We start from the raw sequence: 25,597 nt of genomic DNA on the forward strand, positions 1-25,597 counted from the left end.
TTGCATTTTGTAGGTTTTTCTACTTTTACACAATAAAAACCATTTCTTTAAAAATATATGTATTTTTTGTTTGCATTGCTGCATTCAAAGACCCATAATATTGTTATTTTTCTATCAGCGGAGCTCTCTGACTTTCTTTATTGCATATTGCGCTGTACTTTTGAAAAGTACCATTTTGGGGTATGTATGTCATTTTTTTTCTCACTTTTATTGCGTTTTTTGTTGAGGCAAAATAAATAAAAGAAAAAAGCACATTGGCTCCGTTTATTAAATATCTTTGTGGTTAGGGATAAAAAGTATGTTCACTTTATTGTACATGTCGCAACGGATATGGGAATATCAAACATGCATATTTTTCGTATTCAATATTTTAAGAACATAGGGAAATGTGTGCAATATATATATATATATATATATATATATATATATATATATATATATATATTTTTTTTTTTTTTTAAAGTTTTTACTATTTTTATTTTTTTCTACATTTCTTTACGTCCCTGTAGGTAACTTGAACCTGCAATGCTATGACTGCTCACATAATACACTGCAATACTCATCGATTTCAATGAGAGCCGTGCCTGCAGTTACAAGCGCCGACCACTACACGGAGGTTGGCGTGGAGGCTTCCACACCGACCTATGTGTTATTGCGGTGCTGACCACATGCGCCCGCTCAGCTGATCGGTTGAGGTCCCGAGCGGCGGACCCTGGCCGATCAACTATTGATGACCTTTCCTGATACTAGGTCATCAATAGTATTTCACTGGAAACCCCTTTAAAGGTAACATGAGGATGGAGAGTTTGTATAGGTCGAAAAATGTTTGAGTGTGTCCTGGAAAAGTAAGACCCATTAACGTCTTCACAGAAGTAGTCCCACCACAACCTTTGCTATAAGCCAAAACCCACAATTGGGTCCCCTTAAAACATAACCTTTATTGATATGTAGTAAAAGATATTATAGTCGCAATGAATTAAAAAGATCAGAGTCACAATATAGTGTGAATGAGTGTAATATATTAGACAAAAGCGGTCTAAGAGAAACAATATCCTGCCTTGCTGATTATGCACAAGTATCAGCGTCACGAACAATGGCCCATTTAGACAGGACGAGAGTCGGGCAAACGATGCCCCGACACTCATCCCCACATATACTCGCTCCCGTGCTACTGCACAGGAGCTAGTATTACTTTGTTTACAGAATGGCCAGCGGGCAGGAAGGCTGCAGGAGATTTCCCCTGCCCCTCTCCATTTACTTAACATAGTGGCCGTTCAGTACTGAGCGGCTGCTATCTACACTGAATAATAATCGTTCAGCTCATAGTTTATGCAGCATAAATGATGGACGATGATCTGATCGCTCAGTGTAAATAGCAGCCGTTCAGTATTGAACGGCCGCTATGTTATGTCAATGGAGTGGGGCAGGGGAGCGCGAGGAGAGAAATCTCCTCCAGCCGCCCCACTGTGAGCCAGCGATACTAGCTCCTGTGCAGCAGCACGAAAGCGAGTATGTGCAGGGACGAGTTTAGGGCATCGTTTGCCCGTCATTCGTTCCGTCTAAATGGGCCTTAACACTTTCTGGAAATGGTGCTTGCTACCATGCAGTAATATACTGTTATGTACTGAAGATTTGGCAAGTGATTAGATCCCTGCATGAACTGCCAGCATGTGTGATGAATGCTGCCAGATAAACGAATTCTGATATAAGCATAGCGGGATAGACTACATAAGGCTCTGTGCTAAAAGACCAGCTTCCCTCTTTTATCATTGACTTTGTATAGTGTGTTTTGTTTGGAGGGAATATCAAATCCCTGCACAGTGGTAGTATTTGGTCCGGGTAGTATTATCTAATAACTATATATTCGTGCATGAATGGTGAAATAAGTTCTGTAAATAATCCTGCCTATGTGCATGACTCCTTATGTATGAGATGCATACCAAATCCTATATAGGGAGAGATTTTGTTTTTCTTGTAGTTAAGGGGGCATTTTACATTTTCCTGTGTTCTTAAGTGTCTGACAACAAATGTAGCCGTGTTACCTTGCTTGATCGTTGTAGCTAACTCACAATATAATGGCTATACAGGAGATATCTAGAAACAGCAAGTATGGGTTTATGATATTTTCAGATTTATAGTAAGGTCAGGTAAAGGCCATTTACATGTTCAGCTATCATTAGTTCAAGTATTTCGGGATGGATAGTTCAAAAGTTTATTGACATGCTGTGTAAGTGCCTGGGGCATGCATTTTTTACACATCTCTATTAATAAATAATGAAAAATGAATAAAACACTTTGTAAGAAAAAATGGCCCTGCTTAACAATTTGTCAATTTATTCACCATGGCTGCGGTCAGCCAAGGGGCAAACTGTGTAGGTACAGCTTTGGATTAAAAAAAAATCAGATTGTTAGATGCAGTAAATATGATATGCTTGTGGAAATACTCTTAACAGGCCTTTTACACGCAACGATTATCACTCAAAATTCGCCCCAACGGCCAAAACCGAGCGATAATCGTTACATGTAAACGGGGCATCGTGCTCTTTTCGTTTGAACGATGGATTTTGGTTCACTTAAAATCCATCATTCAGCAGCTGAAAGACTGAGCAAATGCATTCCATTTTAATGTATTTCACTCATCTTTCAATAGACTGCAGGATGTTCTCCTCACAGCATGTTTACACTAGAGAACAATGGAATATGACGGCATCTGCTTACACAGCTAGGGGTGTGTTCAAACACACACTGGGCTCTGCAAACAGCTCCTGGAGGTCCTTTTACATGCAAATGAAGATGATGAAGTGTCAATGGCCATTAACACTTTATGCAAATACATAGCTAAATCTTTTGAACTTTCATTTGTTCGAAAGATTATCTTTGTGTGTAAAAGGTCCTTTACTTTAGTTACAGGTACCTATCACTAAATTGATTATTCAGGGCCATAATGTAGATAAAGGGGTGGACAAAAATATGCAAAGAACCGTAAGAAATGCATGCCTCAAGTTACATGGCATTAGAAATCACATTTCAATAAGACATGTCTAGACCAACTTTAAGTGGAGGTAATATGACGCAGATGCTGGTGGGCAGAAGTGAACATTTTCCAGAGAAACAAAGTTCCATTGGTCAGGGATTTTAGCCAATCAGTTGCTGCTACAAGCTGGCTCCCTAAACCACCCACAGCCGGGCAAGAGGTGAAGTAAACACAAATTTGGCAGGAAAGCTCTCAGCCAATGAGGAGTCAAAAGGGCAGCTCAGTAATAATGATTAACCCTTTGCAATCCAATTTCGGATTCAGAGTTTCCTAGGGGGCTTTCTCTTTCCGCCATTATACAATGGCGCCATCTGTTGGCTAGAGCCAGTAGTGTGGTATCGGACATGCTAGAGAGGCCCCGGACAACAGAGCGGCCAGTAATCTACAGTAAGAATACCCTGCTGGACGTCTTCCGACATTGGAGCTGTACAGCCTTCAATCAGAATGTCTTTAGACATCAGACAGTGCATTGGAAAGGGTTAAATGTGGTGTTTCCATATTTTTGTCCAACCCTGTAATTCTCTTGGTTTCGTGTAGAGCAAAAGTAGTGTGGCACTGTGTTGGCCAGAAAAATCTGTGTCATCTTAAAAACTCTTGTATAAAAAAGACAAAAGTATTGATACCTCTATTGCCTAAACACCTCCTTTGTCAGGCTAATATAACATATATCCGAAAAGACATGTATATAATTCAAAAAAGGTCAAAGGACTAATGTTTGTGTGTAGAGGTACCGTTTACACAGGGCCTCAATAATTTCACATGCGCAAAAAACCTTCCACATTCATAGGAGTCTATGGGGGTGTGCAAAAGTTCCCCCAAATCCCTGCTGCAAGCTGAATTGCGCAATTTGGTGGGTCAATCAAAAACACAGGGGATTAATTAGGCTGCACAGCCTGCTAAATCCCCTTTCATCTTAAGGTACCTTTACACAGTACCTTAGTTATTCAGTGAATGCAGGCGGAGCACACCAGAGATCTCTTCCAACTGCCTGTTCAGTGTGAATGGAGGCAGGCAGCCGAAAGAGATCTCTGGCGTGCTTCGCCTGCATCCACTGAACAACTAAGCTGCTGTGTAAAGGTACCTTAAGATGAAAGGGGAAATTACAGATAAGGTTATGGGTGTGTAGTGTCTAGGTAATAGGACATATAGGCTGTGGTTAAATTCAGACCAGGCGTTAACATCTGCTTATCAGTTTAAATTCCCCTATTTTTTAAGCTTCTGCCGTTGTTAAAGTGCCCTTTGAGAATTAAGATTTTAGTACCATTAAACCATGATCCCGTGCAGAGAAATGGTTCTCCACGGGTCTATGCAGCTTCTTCGTTATTGTATGTCTAAGCAAATGTATCCCGGACTGTAGTTGCTGCTTTGTTTCTCTATTGTATATTACTGCTGGACATCTTGTACTTCACATTGAAATGCAGTGAACGGGCAGCGCTTCGGTGATAATCTTAAGTTAAGATTAGTAAATTGTTAAAGGGGTTGTCTCGTGGCAGCAAGTGGGGGTATACACTTCTGTATGACCATATTAATGCACTTTGTAATGTACATTGTGCATTAATTATGAGCCATACAGAAGTTATCCACTTACCTGCTCCGTTACTGGCGTCCTCGTCTCCATGGTGCCGTCTAATTTCAGCGTCTAATCGCCCGATTAGACGCGCTTGCGCAGAAGGGTCTTCTCCCTTCTTGTCGGTCCGGGGACGAGCGGCGTTCTGGCTCCGCCCCTTCTACTTGTCATCGTGTAGCTCCGCCCCGTCACGTGCGCCGATTCCAGCCAATTAGGTGGCTGTAATCGGCAGTGGAACGCAAGACATCCACGGTGCACCACGGGAGAAGACCCGCGGTGCACCATGGGAGAAAACCGCGGTGCATCCCTGGGAAAGGACCGGCGACCATCTTTGGAAGAAGTTTTATAAGTTGATGAAACGCTAGAATGGTGAGTAGAAACCTTCTTTAAAAGCAATTTACACGTGTACATTGTAATGTTTGATTTAGAAGGGGGACTGGGCAGAAAAAAAAAATGTCACTTTTGCCTCGGGACAACCCCTTTAAGTGAATGATAGGGACTTAGCTGGTGTAAGCGGCCCAAGCCACAAAGAATTCAGGCTGACCACTACACATAGACAACGTCCCAGAAACCAATAACAGACACCCCAGTCCTGAAGTACTTTGAGTGGCTAATCCCGGCAATTAGCGGCTGCAAGCGGATTTGCCGCAGCGAAGTTCTGCGGCAAATTTGCCCCATGTGAACCCAGCCTTAGAGCACATGGCCATTCAAAGTAAATGTTGGCAGTAGTACTGTGAACATAGAAAAGTCGCGCCCTGCGCAACAAAACCATAGAAGTAGCCCACTCAACATCCGGTCTAGGTACATTGTATGCCAGGGGAAATTATACTAAGATTGGTGTTGCAAATGAAGGTCTTAGTAAATTTCTCCCTACGTCTCTGCTCTGCTATGTGTGTATATATTTCTTTGGATATATCTTGTTATTCTAGCCTGACAAAGGGGCCTAATAGCCCCAAAAACTTGCATATATAATATTTCTGGTTAGCAAAGAAAGGTATCACCTCTATAATAGGTTTGTCTTTTTTACGCAGGAGTATTTAACATAATTGGTCTTGGTTGATTTGTGATGCATTGTTGGAGATTGGTGAAATTATACAAAGGCTACTGTGTATCATTGCATATATACTGCTAGATACAAGACACTTCCCTATGCACTGTCAGATTTAATGGTGCATTGTTCTCCTTTCTTTTATTTATTGGGTTATTCACAAATCATGTAGTCTAATGGCCTTTAAATTTATAAGGCGGCACCATATTATTTAGTTGATTTGGGTCTGTTGTTTGGAGTCCAAGACTCTAAAGTAGCCTACTGATGCCCACTAATTTGCTACTAAAATACTTCTGCGTGAGATCCTGCTCAGCTTCCAGTGACTCCAGACAGCATGAGAAGATCCTAAGACTCTCAAGAAGTTAAGTTTCCAAGCAGCAGGGGGTGGAGGATGGTGTGCTGGACCTGAAAACAGCTGCAGACTACTCACTGACAGACAGAAATGTCCCATTCTGGAGGGAATTCAACTGATTGAGAACAAGTCTAAGAACAGAATTTAGTGGAGGAAGGGGGGGGGGGGTAATCCCTGCTGTAACAATCAGCAGACCATCTGACTGACCTGAAGGCACAGCTGGCTGACCTTGAGCAAAAAGATTAGGAGCTGGACTAGCAGCACAATTCGGTATAATGACTAGACAATATGCAGAGCATTGTGCTAGTATACCTAAAGGTAAAGTCCCCCGGCAGACTGTTTTTGCAGGGTGGTTTGAAATTGCCTTCCCCAGTCATCCTTTACATCCCAGCAAGCTGGGTACTCATTTTACCGACCACAGAAGCATGGAAGGTTGAGTCAACCTTGTGTGGATCAGGCTACCAGATCCAAGCGGGATTGAACCAGCAATCTTCAGGTCGTGAGCGAGAGCTTAGGACTGCATTCTGCTGCCTTAACACTCTGCGTCACACCTAAACTGCTCATCAATCACTGGCTTCAGAGGTCACGTGCCATTCATGTACAGATGCCCACTGAGATGAGTGATTGGTCATGTGGGCAACGAATTGCATTTGACCACTTCCAGAATCAGAGAGGCGGTACTGGACAGGGAAACCATTATATAGTTGAGTATGGCTTTATCTTTATTTTCCCCCATTATCTGAGTCTTGCCCTATTTAAAAAAACTCAGAATATACCTTCAATTAACAATGACCTTATTAATTAACCAAGCATTACAATGCCTGGTATCCTCAACTACACCAGCTCCAAGCGGGATTGAACCCACAACCTTCAGGTCGTGAGCAAGAGCTTAGGACTACATTATGTAGCCTTAACACTCTGCGTCACACCTAAACTGCTCATCAATCACCATTCATGTACAGATACACTGCCATTCATGTACAGATGCCCACTGAGATGAGTGATTGGTCATGTGGGCAATGAATTGTATCTGACCACTTCTGGAATCAGTGAGGCGGTACTGGACAGGGAGACCATTATATAGTTAAGTATGGCTTTAGCTTTATTTTCCCCATTATCTGAGCCTTGCCCTATTTAAAAAACTCAGAATATACCTTCAATTAACAATGACCTTATTAATTAACCAAGCATTACAATGCCTGATATCCTCAACTACACGTTTGAACATAATGTTATATTGACAACAGCTAAATAAAATGTCATAAGATAAACTGTTGTTTACATTGCAGTAGCGGTTTCATTACTAATCTCCATGGTGGTAATCATCACACACCAACTATTTTGTTGACCCCCCCCCCCCCCTCTACACGCCAAAAGAATGTACTTCAGCAACTGTTCTAGAATATGGAAATCAGTGTCAACATAATTAACCTAAATGAATGGAAACCTTGGGTGCAGTTGTAAAGAAAATTTGCAAATACAATCCCTGAAATGTTTCTGTATTCGCCAAACACTTCTACGCTACAGATGCGATGAAACTTTTTTTGTGTGTTTTGCAAATTATACTTTTTCATGCATTTCCAAGGCAACTCTAAGCTTTATAATTAACAGCCTTTACAATGACATAAAAGTCAATCAGTGTATCAGTTACCAACAAATAATTCACATTCGGGGGGGATGGCAAGCGCTTTATTGTATTTGTTTGGTTTCCTAGGTAATTGCCTTTTTGTTTAAGAGTTTGATGAAAAGCCACCCGATGCTTCATTCATAAAGTAAACATCGGTTTCAAAGCATAAACTTCAATTTTGCACGCTGAAAGCTTTCAGAGGCAAGTGACATTTTCACGGAAATGAAACAGAATAAAACAGATTATACTGGGAGGGGGAAAAAAAGACACCTTTCTGGCTAGGGTAATATTTGGAAACTGCATTGATAGAATGCCACGTATGCTTCAGTGCTTTCTTTAGAAGACAATATATGACAGTGAAATGAGTATTTTCACTACAATCACACCTTGTTGAAAAGAGGTTATTATTGTTATTATTACATCCCTAACCATTATTTAAAGGAGATGACAAAGCAGGTATGGGCAGAAATGAGCTGATTGGCATCTTAAGACAGTTAAAAGCTTGGCTGGGCAATGACTGTGAATACATATAATTCTTCCACTTCAGCACTGACAGCTTGTCATATCTACATTTTAGTAATTTTTCATGGGAAAAGATACATTCCAGCCTCAAAAATGCCATATGGTATTATTATGTTTCTTGTTAAGAATGGTGTCGTCAAAAAAATGTAATTGCTAAAATGTACCGGATTTTTAATAGCATGAATCTGTTTGTAGCGCTGTCTTCTACCTTTGTTGCAAAAAGCAGACCTCACCGAAGTGGATCAGACAGAATGTCACATTTGGAAGTACAGGGCATTTTGTAACTATGCCGCTTTCACGCTATTAATGGGGGGGGGGGGGGGTCATTTTGACTAACATTGGGTGGTTGAAAGGGTTTTCTTTTTGCAAAATTCAATTTTGGTAGGAGGTTCCTACAGTTGGAACCATAGCAATCAGCTCTAGTCTGTAGGTGAACCTTGAAGCAAGTGTTCCATTCTCCTGCAGCACCATCACAGGGGAAATGAAGTATTGCGCAGTTCTTATTGACTATCCATGTAATTCACAGACAGCCAGGGTGATCTAGAGCTCTCTACTTTGGCTAACTGATGTAGGTCCAAATAAAGGACTGATTAAATGTATGCATCTCATGCCCCAAGTAACAGCAAATGAAGGCTACAACTTGTAGTCCAAATACACAAATTATTGTGTGAGGCAAAGTAACAAAATGTGAATAAGGAAACATTCTTTAGCATATCTGTCACTTCTGACTATACTTAGTAAGCTGAAGACTGTCTATACTTGTATATTCGGAATTAATAATCATACAACTGTAATCACTCTCTTTATGGGTGAACGTGTGCTTCCAATAACAAAGAAGAGTTATCAGAGAAGAAATCCAATTTCTCATGGTTTCCCCAAAATCAGCAGATCCATGCTGTGCGAAGGGACAAAAAAATCTGGTGTACTGCTGAACATTTCAGAAACTGCTCTTCTTGATTGATTGGGGATCACTCATTCCCAGCTAAAATACTTCAATAATTTGATATAAGGAAATGGTTGCATATCAAAGAGAGTATGGACATTCTTAATGTCTCTTTGTTCACGGACTAGTTAGTCCAAGATCTCACATTCTATTTACAGCCACTCATATAGCAGGTATCCGACAATAATTGCTAATGCAGTAAATAGAACTCTTGTAGTCAGAACATGACATCTCACGATAACTAGCATCTCATGTTCTGACAGTATGTGGTGGCATGGTTGGTTACGGGAATAGGCTGGGAATGACAACCTGGAAGGTTGGACCATACTCCTGCAGTAAATGGAGTCATATACTTAAAGGGATACATCATTTTTTATTGGCTGCTTTCACACGGGCGACAAAAATCGCATGATTTTCTCACGATGCAACAGTGCTACAAATCGCATGTATGTGAAGCCCGTGCTTTCCTATGGGTTCATTCACATTAGCAATGTTTTGTAGGCTGCTACATCGCAAGAATACAAAATCAAGACATGCTCTACACAGCCACGATTTGCTATCTTTTGTAGCCCATGTTTCCCTACGGAGCCTTCGTTTGTGTTTTTGTGCGGTGCAATGCAACTTCTACAGTAGGAAGTCCTACCGTTTTTCCCTAAAATAAGCCATGGCTGCATTAATAAAAAATACATCACCTAACAGGCGCTGTCAGCTCCGCCTAGCGTCTCCTTCTGAAGAAACACTTGTCTGTAGTTTTTTAGCCAGCGCTTGCTTCCTGGTCGCATTAAATGGTTTTGATTGTTTCATCGAGTGCTGCAGTCATTGGCTGAGCCACGGCGCTTGAGAGCCAATGAGACGGAACTTTTGAACCCCCTAACCAAGAAGAGCTGGCTGAAGACTAAAAGACAAGTCTGCCGGAGCTTTAGGATGAAAAGTGCAGCAGAGCAGACAGCGCCTGTTAGGTGATGTATTGTTTTATTAATTTTTTAATGCAGCCAGGGCTTATTTTCAGGGTAGGGCTTATATTTCAAGCCGCCTCTAAAAAATCCCGGCAAAAGAGCGCCACAAAAACGCAGCGAGAAAACGCAGCAATATCGCACAGAGCACAGGTGCGATATCGTTGCCATTTTCTCATGGCGATACCGCTGTCACCTGTGTGAAAGCAGCCTTAATTACACATATTTACAGAAGTATTTGTAGGAGTCTGTTGAATTTTCCAGTAAAAAGGATAACCAATTTCTAGTGATAGGTCCTCTTTAAGGATAAAACATATGTGACTATCGCAAGCAGATGGCAGATAAAGTTGAAAGAAAACAGAACACATTCGCTAACTAAAATACAGAGAAAGTGACCTTGAAATGGGAGGAAGCGTGCCCGTCTGACCACTGATTGATGTGTGATGTGGGTAATGTATTCTTCAGTTTTGTTTTTTCTGCCCACTTAAAAAAGGAGGCTAAATAAGTAATTACAAGTTTGATTCAATCACAAGTCACTGGATTAGTTATGTACAAAAGCCGGCTTTCTTACCACCGTTCTTCCAAAGTAGCGGCAAAGAACTGTGAGAAGATGATGTATTGCAATCAGATCGAAAGTCTTTTCTGATGAATTTTCCTCTACAAATATGGTGAGTTTAAATCTTTATTGAAATATAGTAGCAATATAATATCTACTGGAAGACTAAAAATACTTCACTTGGCTTGGGGAAAAGTCATCCATCTTCCCGTGGAACTTCTAGTAACCTTTAAAGTAGGACACCTTAGAGACTAGCTACAACGGAAGGATATGACTGGTCAGAAATTAAAGGTGTCCTAAACATGTCCACCGATGTTTACATAGGTTTCTATGGCTCAAACAAGTGTTCCTTTCGGCATACGTTTGACACTTGGACACTGTTTCTTGACAATATTGAAGTGTAGAGTACTACAAGATTCTATGCCACAAAGGCATGAGATAAAACATACATTTTTCAGTAGTGAAAGTCAAAGGCAGATAAGGGTAATTGTATTGACATCCCGTGGGATTAGAGATGAGCAAGCATACTCGCTTAAGGCAATTACTCGAGCGAACATTGTCCTTAGCGAGTACCTGCCTGCTCGGAAGAAAAGATTCGGGTGCCGGCGGGGGGCGGCGGGGGAGAACTGAGGGGAGATCTCTCTCTCCCTCTCTCCCCTGCTCACTCCCGCAACTCACCGCTCACCCGCTCCAGCACCTGAATCTTTTCTTACGAGCGGGCAGGTACTCGCTAAGGACAATCCTCGCTCGAGTAATTGCCCTTAGCGAGTATGCTTGCTCATCTCTACGTGGGATACGTTTTCTTTGCATACAACTGAGCATACTTCTAGGAATAAAATAATTAATATCTGAATTGTATGCCTTCGATGTAGTGTGAACATTACTGAATGTTAATGTCTCTTTAAACAAAACATGTTACAATAAGTCATGTATTTAGTGATTGCTCCGTCTAATAAAACCCCTGTGCAATAATCTGCATATTAATGAGGACTTGCAAAGCAAAATAGATATTTACCCTTGACCTCTCTTCCAGTTTTGTCATCATTACAACTGTAGCACTTCGTTGTTCCCACATCATTCTCCAAAAATCTCCAAAAGTTTCTGGAAGAGGTCCTTGTGTTGCTATATAGGCATTTTGCTTTCTGTAACCATCAATATAATTGGAGTTGATATAGTCACTTCCTGGTATGCCTGGAAAACAAGAATGTAGAAGAGGGGTTGTAACGATCCGTATAACATCAGCTAATTCTATTCCTTTTTAAAGGCTTTGGCCAAGTGTTGAGGAAAAATACGGCCATTGTAGTTTACGGAAATGTGATAAAAATACGGATGCCTCCGTTTTGCGGTTGTATTTGATCTGTATTTGCCCCCAGATTTACGCTCATTGGTATTATTTTCTTTGGGGCAAACAATGATCCGCATTTGCCGAGTAGAAAATAAAACCAATAAAAGCAAATACAGAGATGAATACTAATGAAGTATAGATGCGATTCCATCTGTAGCATGTCCGTATTAGGGTTCGATCACAGTACTGTTATTGATTTCCGCTTTTTTGTTCATTTTTTGGAGCAGAGAGATGGAAATCAAACTGAATTAAATGTTTCCATTTCCCCCTACTTAAATACAAAAATCAATGGAAACTTCTGCGGTTTTTGGTTTGTTTTAAAAAGAAAAAAATCCATTGAAATAAATGGTCAAAAAATGAAACGTTTAATTCATCTTGATTTCTCTTCCTCGCTTCCAAAAACGGAACAGATGTACGGAAATCAATAGCGGTAGTGTGAAGAAGCCCTTATGAATGTGTTACAATACTCTTATTTGAAACTGGCCTTAACCTTAACTGAAAGGTCTGCAGAATTATGGCCAAAGGCCCCCTGTTCACGGGCGTTGCGGTATCTGCGGGAGCTGCCACCTGGGAGCAGGAGCCGGCAGATGAACCTCCGCCGGTCAGCCTATCTGGCATGCTGCGAATTGCCGGCCACGACCGGAATTGCAATGATTCTCTGCTTGTGGACACGGGGCTGGCGCTTTCCAAAGCAACGCTATGGAAAGCTTCAGACAGCGTGATTTGCCGGCGATTTATCGCCGGCGAAATCACGACCGTGGACAGGGAGCCTACATGTATAAACTGACTGTATATATGTCTGCCATTTGTGTCATTGGTAATAAACATGTATCACTAACTTCTTTTTTTATTTTCAAATAGTTACACGGAAAAACATAGTCAATTCAGACATAGCTATACCAATGTGCTCCAGCCAAATGCTTACTAAAAGGCCGTTCTTTGGCATACATGTGACTAATGCACCGAATATAGTGCCCAAACACTCTGTGAACCTGACCCAAGCTTTGAAAGGCTGTTGTATCCTGTATTATCCCACTTTTTTTTACAGCTTAGAAAAAAAGTTTGTACTGTATTAAATAACCTGGTTCTTTCCCTGTAGAAAAGATGCCGTGTATTCACTAGTGTCTAATATAATTTTACATTAAAGGCTGTTCATATTTGGTGCTCACGCATTTCACAGTGGAAAATGTTAAAAGGAACCCTGTCATGAGATTCATGCTGCCCATAACAAAGGCAACGGGAATCTCCAACAGGCACCCTAAATAAACAGACCTATATCTTAAGGCCCATTTACATGGCCAGCTGAACTCTCAAAGATCGCCCAAACGACAGTTTGAGTGACAGCTTTGAGCGATCATTTTGCATAAACTTTTAAGTAGCTACTCAGCTACTTAATAGCAATTTAGTGTGCAAATGAAGCCTTAGCTGAATGCAGTTAATAGCCCGAGGGCTCTTATCTGCATTCAGATCCTTTGTTCTCCAGCAGGAAACAACGCTATCAGCACTACCCGTGGAGAACTGCTGAGAAGGCTGAAGGACGATTTTCAGGTTGTACTGAATTTAACGTTCAGCTAGCAGTGCACGGAAAGTGCACGATGGGCGCACATTTAGACACAACGATTACTGCTAAAACGACCACCTTTTAGCGATCATCGCTCCGTGTAAAAGGGCCTTTATTTTTTTAAATGCTTTAGAGAAAACACTGGAGATATTCTGATCTGGTATCTTCTGGCCTAGTTCCTCTAGGCGGATGGGTCTCTGCCGGTTTACAAGTACGGAAAGACCTGTCTATCTAGCGGAGTCGGGCAGGGAGAAGCTGGTGGGAAGTCACTTTATGACTCTTTTCCCCAATACTGCAGTGTTTCAGAGTAAAACATACTCTCTATAATGATGGTGCCTGTCAGGAATGCATGCTGGCTTTGGTTTGGGCTATATGAATCTCATGACACGTTTCCCTTAATACATTCATTTTGGGCTTCCTACACTATATAAGCGATCCCAACAGCATTGCCTATTTGTATATATGGTTAGCTATAAGGCTAAATCTATAGATTCCCTACCCAACGTTGTTTGCCGTGTTTTATATGAAGATGCGCTAAATAATGATTGCTGGTTTTACACTCTTGAGTCGTTTGTTCACCTCGAATCAGTTATTTAGCCTGTGTGTTATAGAATCAATAGCGAGTTAATGATTTTCGTCTATATATAATGTATAATTGTTTTGTAATAAAGATTATTATATGAGTTATTGTAGATGTAAACAATATACTTAGCCCTTAATCGATAAAACATTAAAGGAAACGTTCGAGCCGTAAACAACAGTCATTCTCATGCTGATTATTTGTGGAAATATTCCGGGCATAGGAAGACACTTTACTGGCAATGCTAGAAATGTATTGAATTACTAAAGAAATGGAATTGAATGTTTTTGTTGCCGGAGGGTACCAGCTAGCAGTGCAGTTTATCAATATTATTATACTTTGAATTCTCTGCCTGCAGTGCTAGACTGGAGCATCTTGTTACATGAGCTTCAAAACGCTGGGGGCTGGAAATGCACCTTTTTAGCAGACGTGATGATTCTCCCACTACTGGCTGGAACATCGTTAAAGAACGATTACGACAAAGGTCCAAGGTGGGTTATTTTAAGTCATTAATAAAATGATTGCCACATAATGCACATTATTATAACACAGCATTATTATATTATACATAGTAATAGTATAGTATTAATATATTAATGTATATTATATATGGACAACGAGGGCAGATATATGGCCATAGAATGTGTGTACGACCTCGCCATAGAAGGTGTGCGAGACTTCATCTTCCATGGTTCAAAAATTGACCAGGCAGGAGAATCTATGCCAGAGATAAAACGTAGGATAGAATTGGGTGAAGCAATGCTAAGCATGGACAAAATCTGGAAGCGTAGTGATATCAGTATAGCAACTTAATACAGAGTGGTGCAAACCACCGTTTTCCCCATAGCCATGTATGGATGTGAAAGTTGGACTGCGAAAAAAGCAGATAAGAGGATTGATGCGTTTGAGCCGTGGTGCTGGCGAAATCTGCTGCGTATACCCTGGACGGCAGGAGTAACAAGCAGAGAAGTCCTGAATTGTATAAGATCTGATATATTACTGGAGGGTAAGATGACCCGGCTCAGACTCACGGGCTTTGGCCATGTAATGCGAGTAGAGCCGCTAGAAAAATCTATAATGCTTGGACAGATCAGTGGCAAAAGAAGACCTGACCGCCAAAGAACACAATGGCTTGATAGTGTCATAGGTTATGTACCTAATCTAATTCTCTAACTCCCCAGTGTTGTACAAACTTGAAATTTGCCAGGGCTATTCCTTAGGTCCTAAATAGGAAATGTAAAGGAGTCACAACTTGATTATTCAATTCTAAGCGCCAAAGTAAGTGACCCCCATGTGATATAATGAAAAACACACATCTGTACAGCACAAACGTGAAATTTGCCATGACCATTCTTTACATCTTACATAGGAAAAGTAAAGGGGTCACAACTTCAATATTCAATTTTAAGAGTGAAAAACTGTGCTAAAATCTATGATACATGACAGTTCTTTTCTCAGAAACCATAAAGCCTAGGGAAATGATTTGCATACTGAGGAGAGTCTACCTCACCTATATGTGTATATACAGAGGAGAATCTACCTCACCTCTATGTGTATATAATGAAGAGACTATAACTGACATTTATGTTTATATGCTGAGAAGAATCTACCTTACCTCTGTATGTATACACTGAGGAGAATCTAACTGACCTCTATGTGCATATACTTAAAGGTTGTAAAGTACATAAGGAAGCAGCCATGGCCTGCAGGTATGGAGCATGTCTTTAAGGCCAAGAAGGAGCTGCAAACTCCAGTTTGGGGGTAAATTTGAATAAAAAAGGGCATTCCCTTTCAGGTTAAAACGTTAGGAGAGTCGGAGGGGTGGCACATTCTGCAGAGGGACATCGGTACATGCAGTCTGAGGAGAATCTACCTCACCTCTCTGTATATACCGAGGAAACTAACACTCCTGTAGGCGTATATACTGAGGAGAATCTACCTCAGCTCTATCTTTATATACTGAGAGAAATCCAACTGACCTCTGTGTGCATATACTGAAAGGCTGTAAAGTACATAAGGAAGCAGCCATGAATTGCAGGGATTGAGCATGCCTTTAAGGCTAAGAAAGGGTTGCATTCTCCAGTCTGGGGTTAAATCTGAATAAAAGGGGTGTTACCTTTCAGGGTAAAAAGGGAGGCAAGTGGGAGGGGTAGCACATTCTACAGAGGGACATCAGTACATGCAGTCTGAGGAGAATCTAACACTCCTGTATATATACATATTTTCATAAAATTCCACAACTTCATAAAATTTTCAGTTTGAACAGGTAAACACCTGTACCAAATTAACTTGTATGAAGCCGGGTATATGAGCTAGTTCTGTATAAAATCGGAACCAAGAACTCTTACTGCACTGGAGGGTAAAGGCACAGTTTCACCCTTAGGTCGGATACTCTGTGTCACCCTTAGGTCAGAATTTCTAGCATACAATCTGCATCGTTTTGAAATCCCAGCTAAATGAGTGAGTTTTAGTGGGGTTTTTTGTCTACGCAGAATGGAAAATATCCGTTCCATAATTGTGCTTGCGGAGCGGATTTTAATGTTGCAGAAAAGCAGCGTATAAGTGGCTTTTTCTGCACATTTCTGCTGCAAAATTTAACAGAGATAATACAGAGGAATATAGTAACATAGGGGAAAATCCACACAAATGGATATTAAATCAAAACTGCACTAAAATCCGCATTGAAAAAGCGCACCATTAGCCAAATAAAACACCACAAATCAGCAGTAAACAGCAACTTTATGTCTTACAGATTTCAGGATGTTTTATCAACTGCCCTGTGGAAATTCTATCCTGTCTGAACACAGCTTAGGGTGCCTTCACAGACCGTGTATCTGCTGTGGAAGTTCCGCAGCAGAAAGCCTGCAGCAAATATGCTTTAAATCCATAGTGGCCAAATCTGCACCTAAATGGTGTGGATTTGGCCACATTTTTAATTGCAGATCTACTAGGAATATTAAGTTTTGCATTTCGAGGTTTGGAATCTGTGGCATAAATCTGGAGTATAAATGGACATCCTACAGATTCAGAACCCGCAGCGGTTTTCAAAATTTGAAAATGCAGTCATGGCCCCTCTGACATTATCCCCACTGCTCACTGTCAGTGACTGATGAAGAACACCCAGCTCACATACTGGCAGCCTGACCTAAGAACAGCCTCTTCGGGTGAAAGTAGGCGAATAGGAAACAAAAACAGGAATAGAAATGGTGGGGCCATAACTGCAGAACTAAGCAGTCAGTTTCACAGACTTTACCCCATAGCAGGCCTTCTTTAAGTCTCTCCTGATAAGTCTTGTACTTGGCTGCCGGGATACACGGAGGTTGGAACAGATGCACTGCCCCGACCCTGTGTAGAGGCCAGTGCTCGTAATTGCAAGCGCAGCTCTCATTAAAATCAATTGAACCCCAGCCTGCAGTTACAAGCCCAGCTCCTATTGATATCAATGAGAGATGAGCGTGCAATTACGATCACCGGCCACTACACAGGGGTCGGAGCAGTGCTTCCACTCCGACCCCGGTGTATCCAGACGGACACTTCCTGGATAATCCCTTCAAGACCTTCCACCATTTTTGTAGCCCATCTTCGACTCATTCTATTTTATCAATATCTTTCTGTAGATGAGGTCAACTGAACTAAATGCAGTATTCCAGATGTGGTCTCATCCAGCGGGATCACAACCTCCCTCTTTCTACTGGTTATACTTTTTGCTATGCAGCCAAGCTTCCTAATTGCTCTCCCTGCTGCACTGCGGACTCATTTTGAAGGTGTCAGAAATAAGAACCCCTAAATCCTTCTGTCCTGAAGTCCACAGAACAGTCAATACAATACTCAGACTGAGGGTTTCTTCCCCCCAAGTGCATTATTTTACTTTTGGTAATATTGAACTGCAGACTCAATTGTTTTGGGCATGTATCCAATGAAGCTGAATTGTTTTCCATGTTTTCCTTGGACGATACATTATTTACATTGAAAATCTGGTACCAAGCCAAAACCAACACAAATTCTGCATTTCCATTCACCCAGAGCAGTAATGAGGGAGATGCATTAAAGTGCAGTAGTTACACAGTTATCAATCACATTGTAGCTGCCATTTTCCTGAGAGCCTCTGATTAGTTGCTCTGTCAACTCCTCCACATTTCTGCTATACTGTAGTGATTTTAGATATCTGCTCGTATGTTTGACACACTTCTACGTTTTCTTTCATCTGCACACTCTATTCTTCCTGTGTTTTCTTATTCTCAGTGATTTCAATCAGAAGGCAAATGGAGGGCGGAATCTGCATTCTTATTTTATACAAGTGTAGGGAACTGCTGGGCATAGAAACAGACTTGGGTTTAGATGGAGTTGGTTGAGTCCTTGCCCCTGCTGTGTTGTATCAAAAACCCCAAGGACGTGGTGTAAAAAGAAACTGCCTGTAGATCCAGGTCTGCCCTAACACATGTCCACTAGAGGGCACTGCTGGGATACTATGGTTAATTACCCAGAGAAGGCAAGTAAGATTTCTAAGGTTATGGCTGCAGAGAGGGAATAGTTATCTGCAGGTACCAGCGCACATATAGCAGCTGATCGTGAGATTGTAGCTGAGTAGCACAGGTTTGGCTGTTCATCTCTCCTCAGATTTACTGGTCAGAACTCTATGTGTTGGCTGTGTAGTGCTATTGAGTTATTGTGAGCATGACCTACTGTTAACTTACATTACAAGAAGCTCCCTATAGATCATATAAGTTGTGTCATTATTGCTAGTATCCTAGTTATGGATTGGTGTACAGTTAGGGAAGTGGTAGTTAGGCAACCGCTGCCCCATAGGGAGTTAGAGGTCCAATCGCATTGCTAGACTAGTTAATTGTAAAGGACAGAGTAGTCATGCCTGCAGGATCTTCATCTTCTACATTCCTGTGTGCTGAGCTTAAGCTGGAGCAGTCTCTGAAGAGCAGAGAGTGGGAGTGCGAGTCCTACCCCCCCTTCCCGAAAATCAGGCTATGGCTTATTATCGGGCTAGGTCTTATTTTTTGGGAGAACCGGTAGTAAGCGTGTAATATTAAAAGTGTGGAAGAGAAGTGAAAAACTCATTATTGGACTGTGGACTCTTTATTTCACGCGGCCTAGATAGAGGCGCTGGCATCACGTGACATTTATATTCTTAAATGGTACATTACTGTTCACTGCGAGCCACTGAGCTAGGCCAAGCTGGTGCCGCTGGCGGGAGAGATCGCAGAGCCACCCTTGACATCCATCTTGTTTCTGCGCGGTCTCCCCTGTCACGGCGGGTCTCCCACTCAGGTCGCTGCACCTTTTATAAATGATAGTTTTGGTTTTGTACAGTGTAGACTTCACTTCTTCAAATTAGGGGGTGAAATCACAGCAAAATCCACACATGACATGCAGATATTGATGCTGACCGTAAGGGATTTCCCACTGCAGAAAACACGCAGGAATTGAGTCATCGCCAATACACTTTGCCTTTACTGAAATGGGGGGGGGGGGGGGGGGTGTCACAGACATTTCAATGGAGAGTCTTGGCGCACATGTGTTTTGGGAACAAGGGCACTTATTTTTTCTAAGGGGGGCGCACATACTTTGTTAAGTGGGCGCACATAACTTTGTTGGGTGAGATGTACATAATTTTGGGAGGGCAGTCGCTGGTCGCCCTACCAAAGCCTTGGCTTTATTCTTTACCAACCACTCAGCTGTGATGCCAATGTGACACACAGACTTTGTTGTGCATGTGTGCGAAAATCATCAAAAGCTGCATGCAGATTCTGACAAGTTCGAATTAAAAACCGCACCAAAATTCACCTCAATGTCATGGATTCTGATGTGGATTTGCACCACAACGGCAGCAGATAAGAGAGCAAGGAACCGAACCAGGACATGGGAGAGCGCTGCCATGTGCTGACGAGCATCACATGACTTAAGTAATGACTGGTCATCAACACGCCTTGAATTTCACATATTCTTTCCACTCCGTATTACTTTCAGTAACAATGTATTTAGAATCTCAGGTTTGTGAACTTTATTCTCGGCTCTAACAACGGAAATGTCAAAAAAATGTCAGCAAAAATTGTAAAAAGGAGATAAATGAAATAGCTTATTATAAAAATAATCTTTTAATCGCACCGGTAATAAAATAAATTACAGCACTGTTTCTATTTTAAAAAAACCAATTAATAAAGGGAGGCCGTATCGCGATGACATTTGAACCGTGGCCTGACTGCGAAACGGTCTGATGCAGTACGGTCGGAACGCGGAGAAAAGTGTCCGAGTACAAGGAGCGATCGCCTTTAAAGATGGATTAGTTAGTGTTGGGAGGCAGGAACATCGCCGGCCTCGTATATTACTTTAGATTAGCAATATGCATAATTCAGGAGTAAAAAGAATATTCATTTTTCATCCCTGGTATTACAGATCCAGTGATTAGCAGTCAATCACTTACAGAAAGCTATCATGCAAACAATCAAGAGAAACCCAAGTCAGACGAAGATGCTTTTGATTTAAACAGCAGTAGAGATATATCAAACATTATTCTGGCAAGGAATTGTACAGATTAGAAGAATAATGAGCAGATGACCTTGGTCGACTTGGTCCGTGGCTGATATATAGGCAGAAAATATGACGGAGCTCTCAAACTATAAGCAATAAAAGACGTGAAATAAATCATTTTTGCATTTACTGTAAAGACGCTCTATGGTGGGTGCGGGTTTATGTGAAAACTAATAACACACATTTTAAAGAGCGGCCAATGTGATAGCTCAGCACATTATTTGTATAAACTTTAAAAGCCATTTAGTAGGCACACGGTGTAACGGGATTGGACGGGGAATGGCGCTGACTGTACGGCGCATAGACATGATGATTACACTGAACTAGCATTGACCCCGGGTTTAACCCATCCGGATTCACAATAAAGGACGTTATTGTACTGCATGACGGAGTCGCACTGGTGTATAGGGCTGAATAGGATTACGGATTTTTTTTTTTTTTAGGGTCGGTAATACAAGTAGGGTTGAATAGACAATACGATGCCTTATAAGCGCTGAGCAGTCATTCAGCCCTTGAATTGCACTGTGCTTCACAGCTTTGGATCGTGAGAGGTTAAACAACACAAGGGGTTGCAGCGGACCCCATGCGTATTGAATCTGCTATCGGCAGAAGGATCCACTGCATAAAGAGCCTTAAAGAAATGACTTTACAGCGGTTCGTCTATCCCCTTGGCTATGCTCCAGTAACAACTCAGCCTTATCTGGATGTCAACCAGCTGTTTAGCGCCACATTTATTTACTATTTTCTCAACCTATATCTCTTGTTTTGCTTTGGGATGAATTGTTTGCTTTTTCCTATTGTGGGTATTGTGCAATAGAATATATGTGCAGAATTTGGTGCATTCCGCCCTTTTTTTGCATTGCTTGCACTTCATTTGTGTATTTGCTGCTATGTATGTAGAATTAATGGGAGTGATGTTTTCTTGCTTTTTTGGATTTTACTGTTTTTAATGGTGTTATCCTTAGTAAAGTCTGCTTGCCTATTCCCTACTTATTTTGGAGTGTGCATGACTTAAGGTGCTTTTTCATAGAACAATTAGTCTTTCAATTCTCATTCGTCTTTCAATTTCTGCGTGCAGAAAACTGAATGACGTACGAATGACTGCCTGCTTACTGTGAATGGAGGCGGGCGCAGGAATAGTTATTGCTGGGATGGCCGGTTGGGCTTCTGTTGTCCGAAAGATCGCCCCATGAGAAAACAGCCTTAGGCTGGGTTCCCACTGGGCGTAATTGCCGCAGAATTTCCTTGCAGACTTTCTGCACGGAAATTCCATTTGCGGCTTTTTATCCCGAGATAAAGCAGCAAAGTGGATGAGATTTGCAAAAATCTCATCCACATGCTGCGGCCGATCCTCCTCTCTATGGGGAGAGACGGCCGCAGCGGAATGCAGGCTGTGAAGCCGCAGGTTTTGAAGTGGCATTTCTGCTGCGGAAATCTTGCAGTATTTCTGTGCGGTCGTTCTGCGAGATTGCCGATGGATTTCGGTCCCATGTGAACCCAGCCTTACAGTATACTATGTTGCCTATTCTGTCTTATATTTGACTGTTTTACCACAGCAATTGCATCACCTGGCAGTCTCCATACCATCTTTCTATATCTTTTCGGATAAGGCTTGCTGCACACAACCAGGTCGGATTCCGGATGTGGGGGCCCATAGTGGAATCTGACCCTGTGCCCGGCCGCCGTCGGCATGTACCTGCTTTTTTTCTGTTTGTGTACTGCGGATGGTCCGCACGGCGATCCATCAGACGTGCGCAGTGCAGTTTGTTTGTTTTTTAAATCCTGTCTTTTCCTGTGTTACTGTTAGGCAATGACATGCAATCAGCGACCTTTCTGCAATGTCATTGCGGAAAGGCTGTGGGTCAGACAGTTTCCATTGACTTCAATGGAGGCCATCCGTGCAGAGTCTGCACAAAAACAGAGCATGCTGCGATTTTTCTCCCGCAAGCAGAAAATCGCAGTTGATTTTTGCTCATGTATGGGGGGTATTTGCTGCGGAATCTGGAGGCGGACGCCCACTCCGGATTCCGCAATGCAAATCCACCCGTGTGCAGCCGGCCTAAAACTCAGCAAGAACAGTTCAGAAGAGACTGTGAACATTAGACTTAGGGTTAAATTATTGTGAAGAAGCCACTACTAAGGGACATCAACAAGAAGAATAGAATACTTGGACCAAGAAACACAAAGAATGGATATCAGACCATGGGAAATCTGTATTTTGGTCTAAGGAGTCGAAATTTGAGAATTCTGGTTCCAACCGCCATGTCATTGTGAGACACAGGAGCGGTAGGCAAGATGGTTTCTACATGTGAGGTTTCCACCATCAGGCATGCAGGAGGAGGTGCGATGGTGTGGAGGGGTTTTACTGATGACAATATTAGTGGTTTATTCAAAATTCAAGGCACACACAACATTTTGCAGAGATATGCCATCCCATCTGGTTTGCGCTTAGTGGTAGCATCATTTGTTTTTCAACAGGATAATGGCCCCAAATACACTTCAAAGAAGAAGAGTGATGGAGTGATGTATCAGATGCCATGGCCTCCTCAATCACCCGGCCTAAACCTATTTGAGATGGTTTGGGATGAGTAGGACTGCAGAGTGAAAGAAAAGCAGCCTAAAAATGCTCAGCACCTCTGGGAACTCCTTCAAACTGTTGGCTTCATGAGGTAGTCATCTAAAATGGTTTTCCAATTGACAGAACGCCAAGAGTGTGTAAGGCCTCCGGCACACGGGCTTATTCGCATTGCGGAGTCTGCAGCAGGTGTCTACATCCGGACTCCGTAGCAAATACAGACCATAGTATTCAATGGCAAAATGCCATTTTATCTCTACAAGTGGAAATCGATTGCGTTTTTTTGCACGCGGAGAATACATCACAACATGCTGCGATTTTGTGTGGGTTACACATTTCCGGCTTCCAGTGAAGTCAATTGAAGCTGTCCATCCCGTGGTACTTCTGCAGGGAAAAGAACGAATCTAGACCTCAACTCGCTAATTAGCCTATTATTCTACAGAAAGGGTGTGTCACGTGCACGTGTGAACTGGCCCTGCATGTGCAAAAGTACAGTATTAAGCACAAACACAAGCACAAATCTACCTCTACAGACCTCGTTCATGCACAAGCACTCTGCGACAAGCGGTTTTGCACATATGCTTGTGAGAAGCCGCCCTAATAACTGTAGAAAAAAATAAATAAATACGAATACATCACCTTAGTAGCGCTGTCATCTCTGGCATGTCTTCTTGCAGGTCCCGGCACTCTTCTTCTGCTTCTCTTCTGGCCGGGTATTGAAAATCACCGCCTCCTAAAGTGCTTCCTCTGATTGGCTGAGCGCTGTGACCAATCAGAGGCAGCACACAGTGAATGAAGACACTGGACAGGTAAGCAAGAGGTGAATGCAGGGGCACAGGTCACATGCCGCTGCAAGAATCTCGCAGTCGGAATCCCACCTAGCCGTCTGCATTCCCTCTTAAGCTCTCGCTCACAACCAGAAGGTTGCGTGTTCAATCCCCGCTTGGTTAAGGTAGCCGGCTCGAGGTCAACTCAGCCTTCCATTCTTCCAAGGTCGGTAAAATGAGTACCCAGCTTAGTGGCTGGTAATAAATAAATAAAAATTACCTGAAAGCGCTGCGAAATAAGTTGGCACTATACAAATAACAAGATTTATTTATATAATAGGTCATTTGCTGACGCTACACTCCCTTTACTCCATTTAACTCTGCTGCCCGTGGCGCGAACATACAGCATGTTTGGTATAAAATATGTTAATTTATATTCTGAGTATAACTGCAAAATGTGAGAAAACCTGATAGAAACGGGTGATGTCTTTGGCTCTTAAACATTTCTTTTCCATATTTTACATATAGAGCAGTTGTAGCCTAATGTCCTCGAGGATTCCGGACACTACTGGTCTATTACTAATGACCTGACATAGCAAAGATTTGTTTAGTGATAACGCTGCCATGTGTGCCCGACGCAAAGAAATGAGAAAATATTTAATCCATTTTTATTACATTTTACATTGGTTATTTTGAGCATGCATCAACAAAAGTACGGCAATTTCACAGCGCAGCATCGGTTCGCAGAACTAGAATTTGGTTCCTCTATACTGCGAGGGCAACAATGCTGACAAGGGACATTTATAACCTAATATTTTGAGGTATGCATTACAAAAATATATTAAATAGCATCTCAACGCTATTACAGCCTGAGAAATATATGTAGATTTCTTTTGAGAAAAAAACATGTCATTTCTTGACTTGTTTTATTATGTGTAACTTAATTTGCACCATTTCCTGCTGGATAAGTTACAATACTTTTCCCGAAGGTGCTAAACTGTTCTTTATAACAGCAGCCACAAAATGCGCAGTATGAATGTATTAGGTAGATATTGTGTGAATGGCTATTTGGGACTACCCATTGCTAAAGGCATATTTGATGTTGCTTGTTACGACATGTTTATCTATAAAGTAGGGTTACCCACAGAGAAAGGATGATTTTAAACAAGTTCGGGCCAATAAATATGGAAATCAATTCTACAGTATAGCCACTGCAGAGCAAGCAAGGGACAAAGTAATACCAGTTCAATAGATCCAAAAATGCATTCATTCCATTTCTTAAATTGACCATAAATGTCATGCTTTTAACAATCCAAGGGGACTTAACAAACTTTAATTAGAATTCTTACTTCAAAGGCACTAAAGTGATTAGAAACAATCGATCAAAACCAATTAAGGGTGTTGTCCTAAATGCCCCGAAGCGAGTACCCCTATTACATTCTTATGGTAAAGGCTTGTTTAAAGTAGTTTTATGCTGTTTGATAAATATATAATTGCTCATTACATTGTAATCAGCAGGCTGGGTTCACATAAGGCGGAATTGCCAGCGGAATGTCCACGAAATGCCGAATTCCTCTGCGGAATTCACACCCCCATTGACAGGGGTGAGTTCCACATCGGAGATGGC

General features: G+C 41.8%; 1 protein-coding gene across 8 annotated transcripts in view; it reads right to left on the reverse strand.

Annotated features, from left to right (window-relative positions):
- PTPRD (protein tyrosine phosphatase receptor type D) overlaps positions 1-25,597 on the reverse strand; it is a 348,154-nt gene that overhangs the window by 32,633 nt on the left and 289,924 nt on the right. For all 8 annotated transcript variants that reach the window (XM_066604263.1, XM_066604260.1, XM_066604264.1 and 5 more), the window contains one exon: positions 11,618-11,793. In XM_066604263.1, the coding sequence (XP_066460360.1) occupies positions 11,618-11,793 (176 nt within the window). The remainder of the gene's footprint in view (positions 1-11,617; positions 11,794-25,597) is intronic.

Source organism: Eleutherodactylus coqui, chromosome 5 (genome assembly GCF_035609145.1).
Source record: "Eleutherodactylus coqui strain aEleCoq1 chromosome 5, aEleCoq1.hap1, whole genome shotgun sequence".
NCBI classification, from domain to species: Eukaryota; Metazoa; Chordata; class Amphibia; order Anura; family Eleutherodactylidae; genus Eleutherodactylus; species Eleutherodactylus coqui.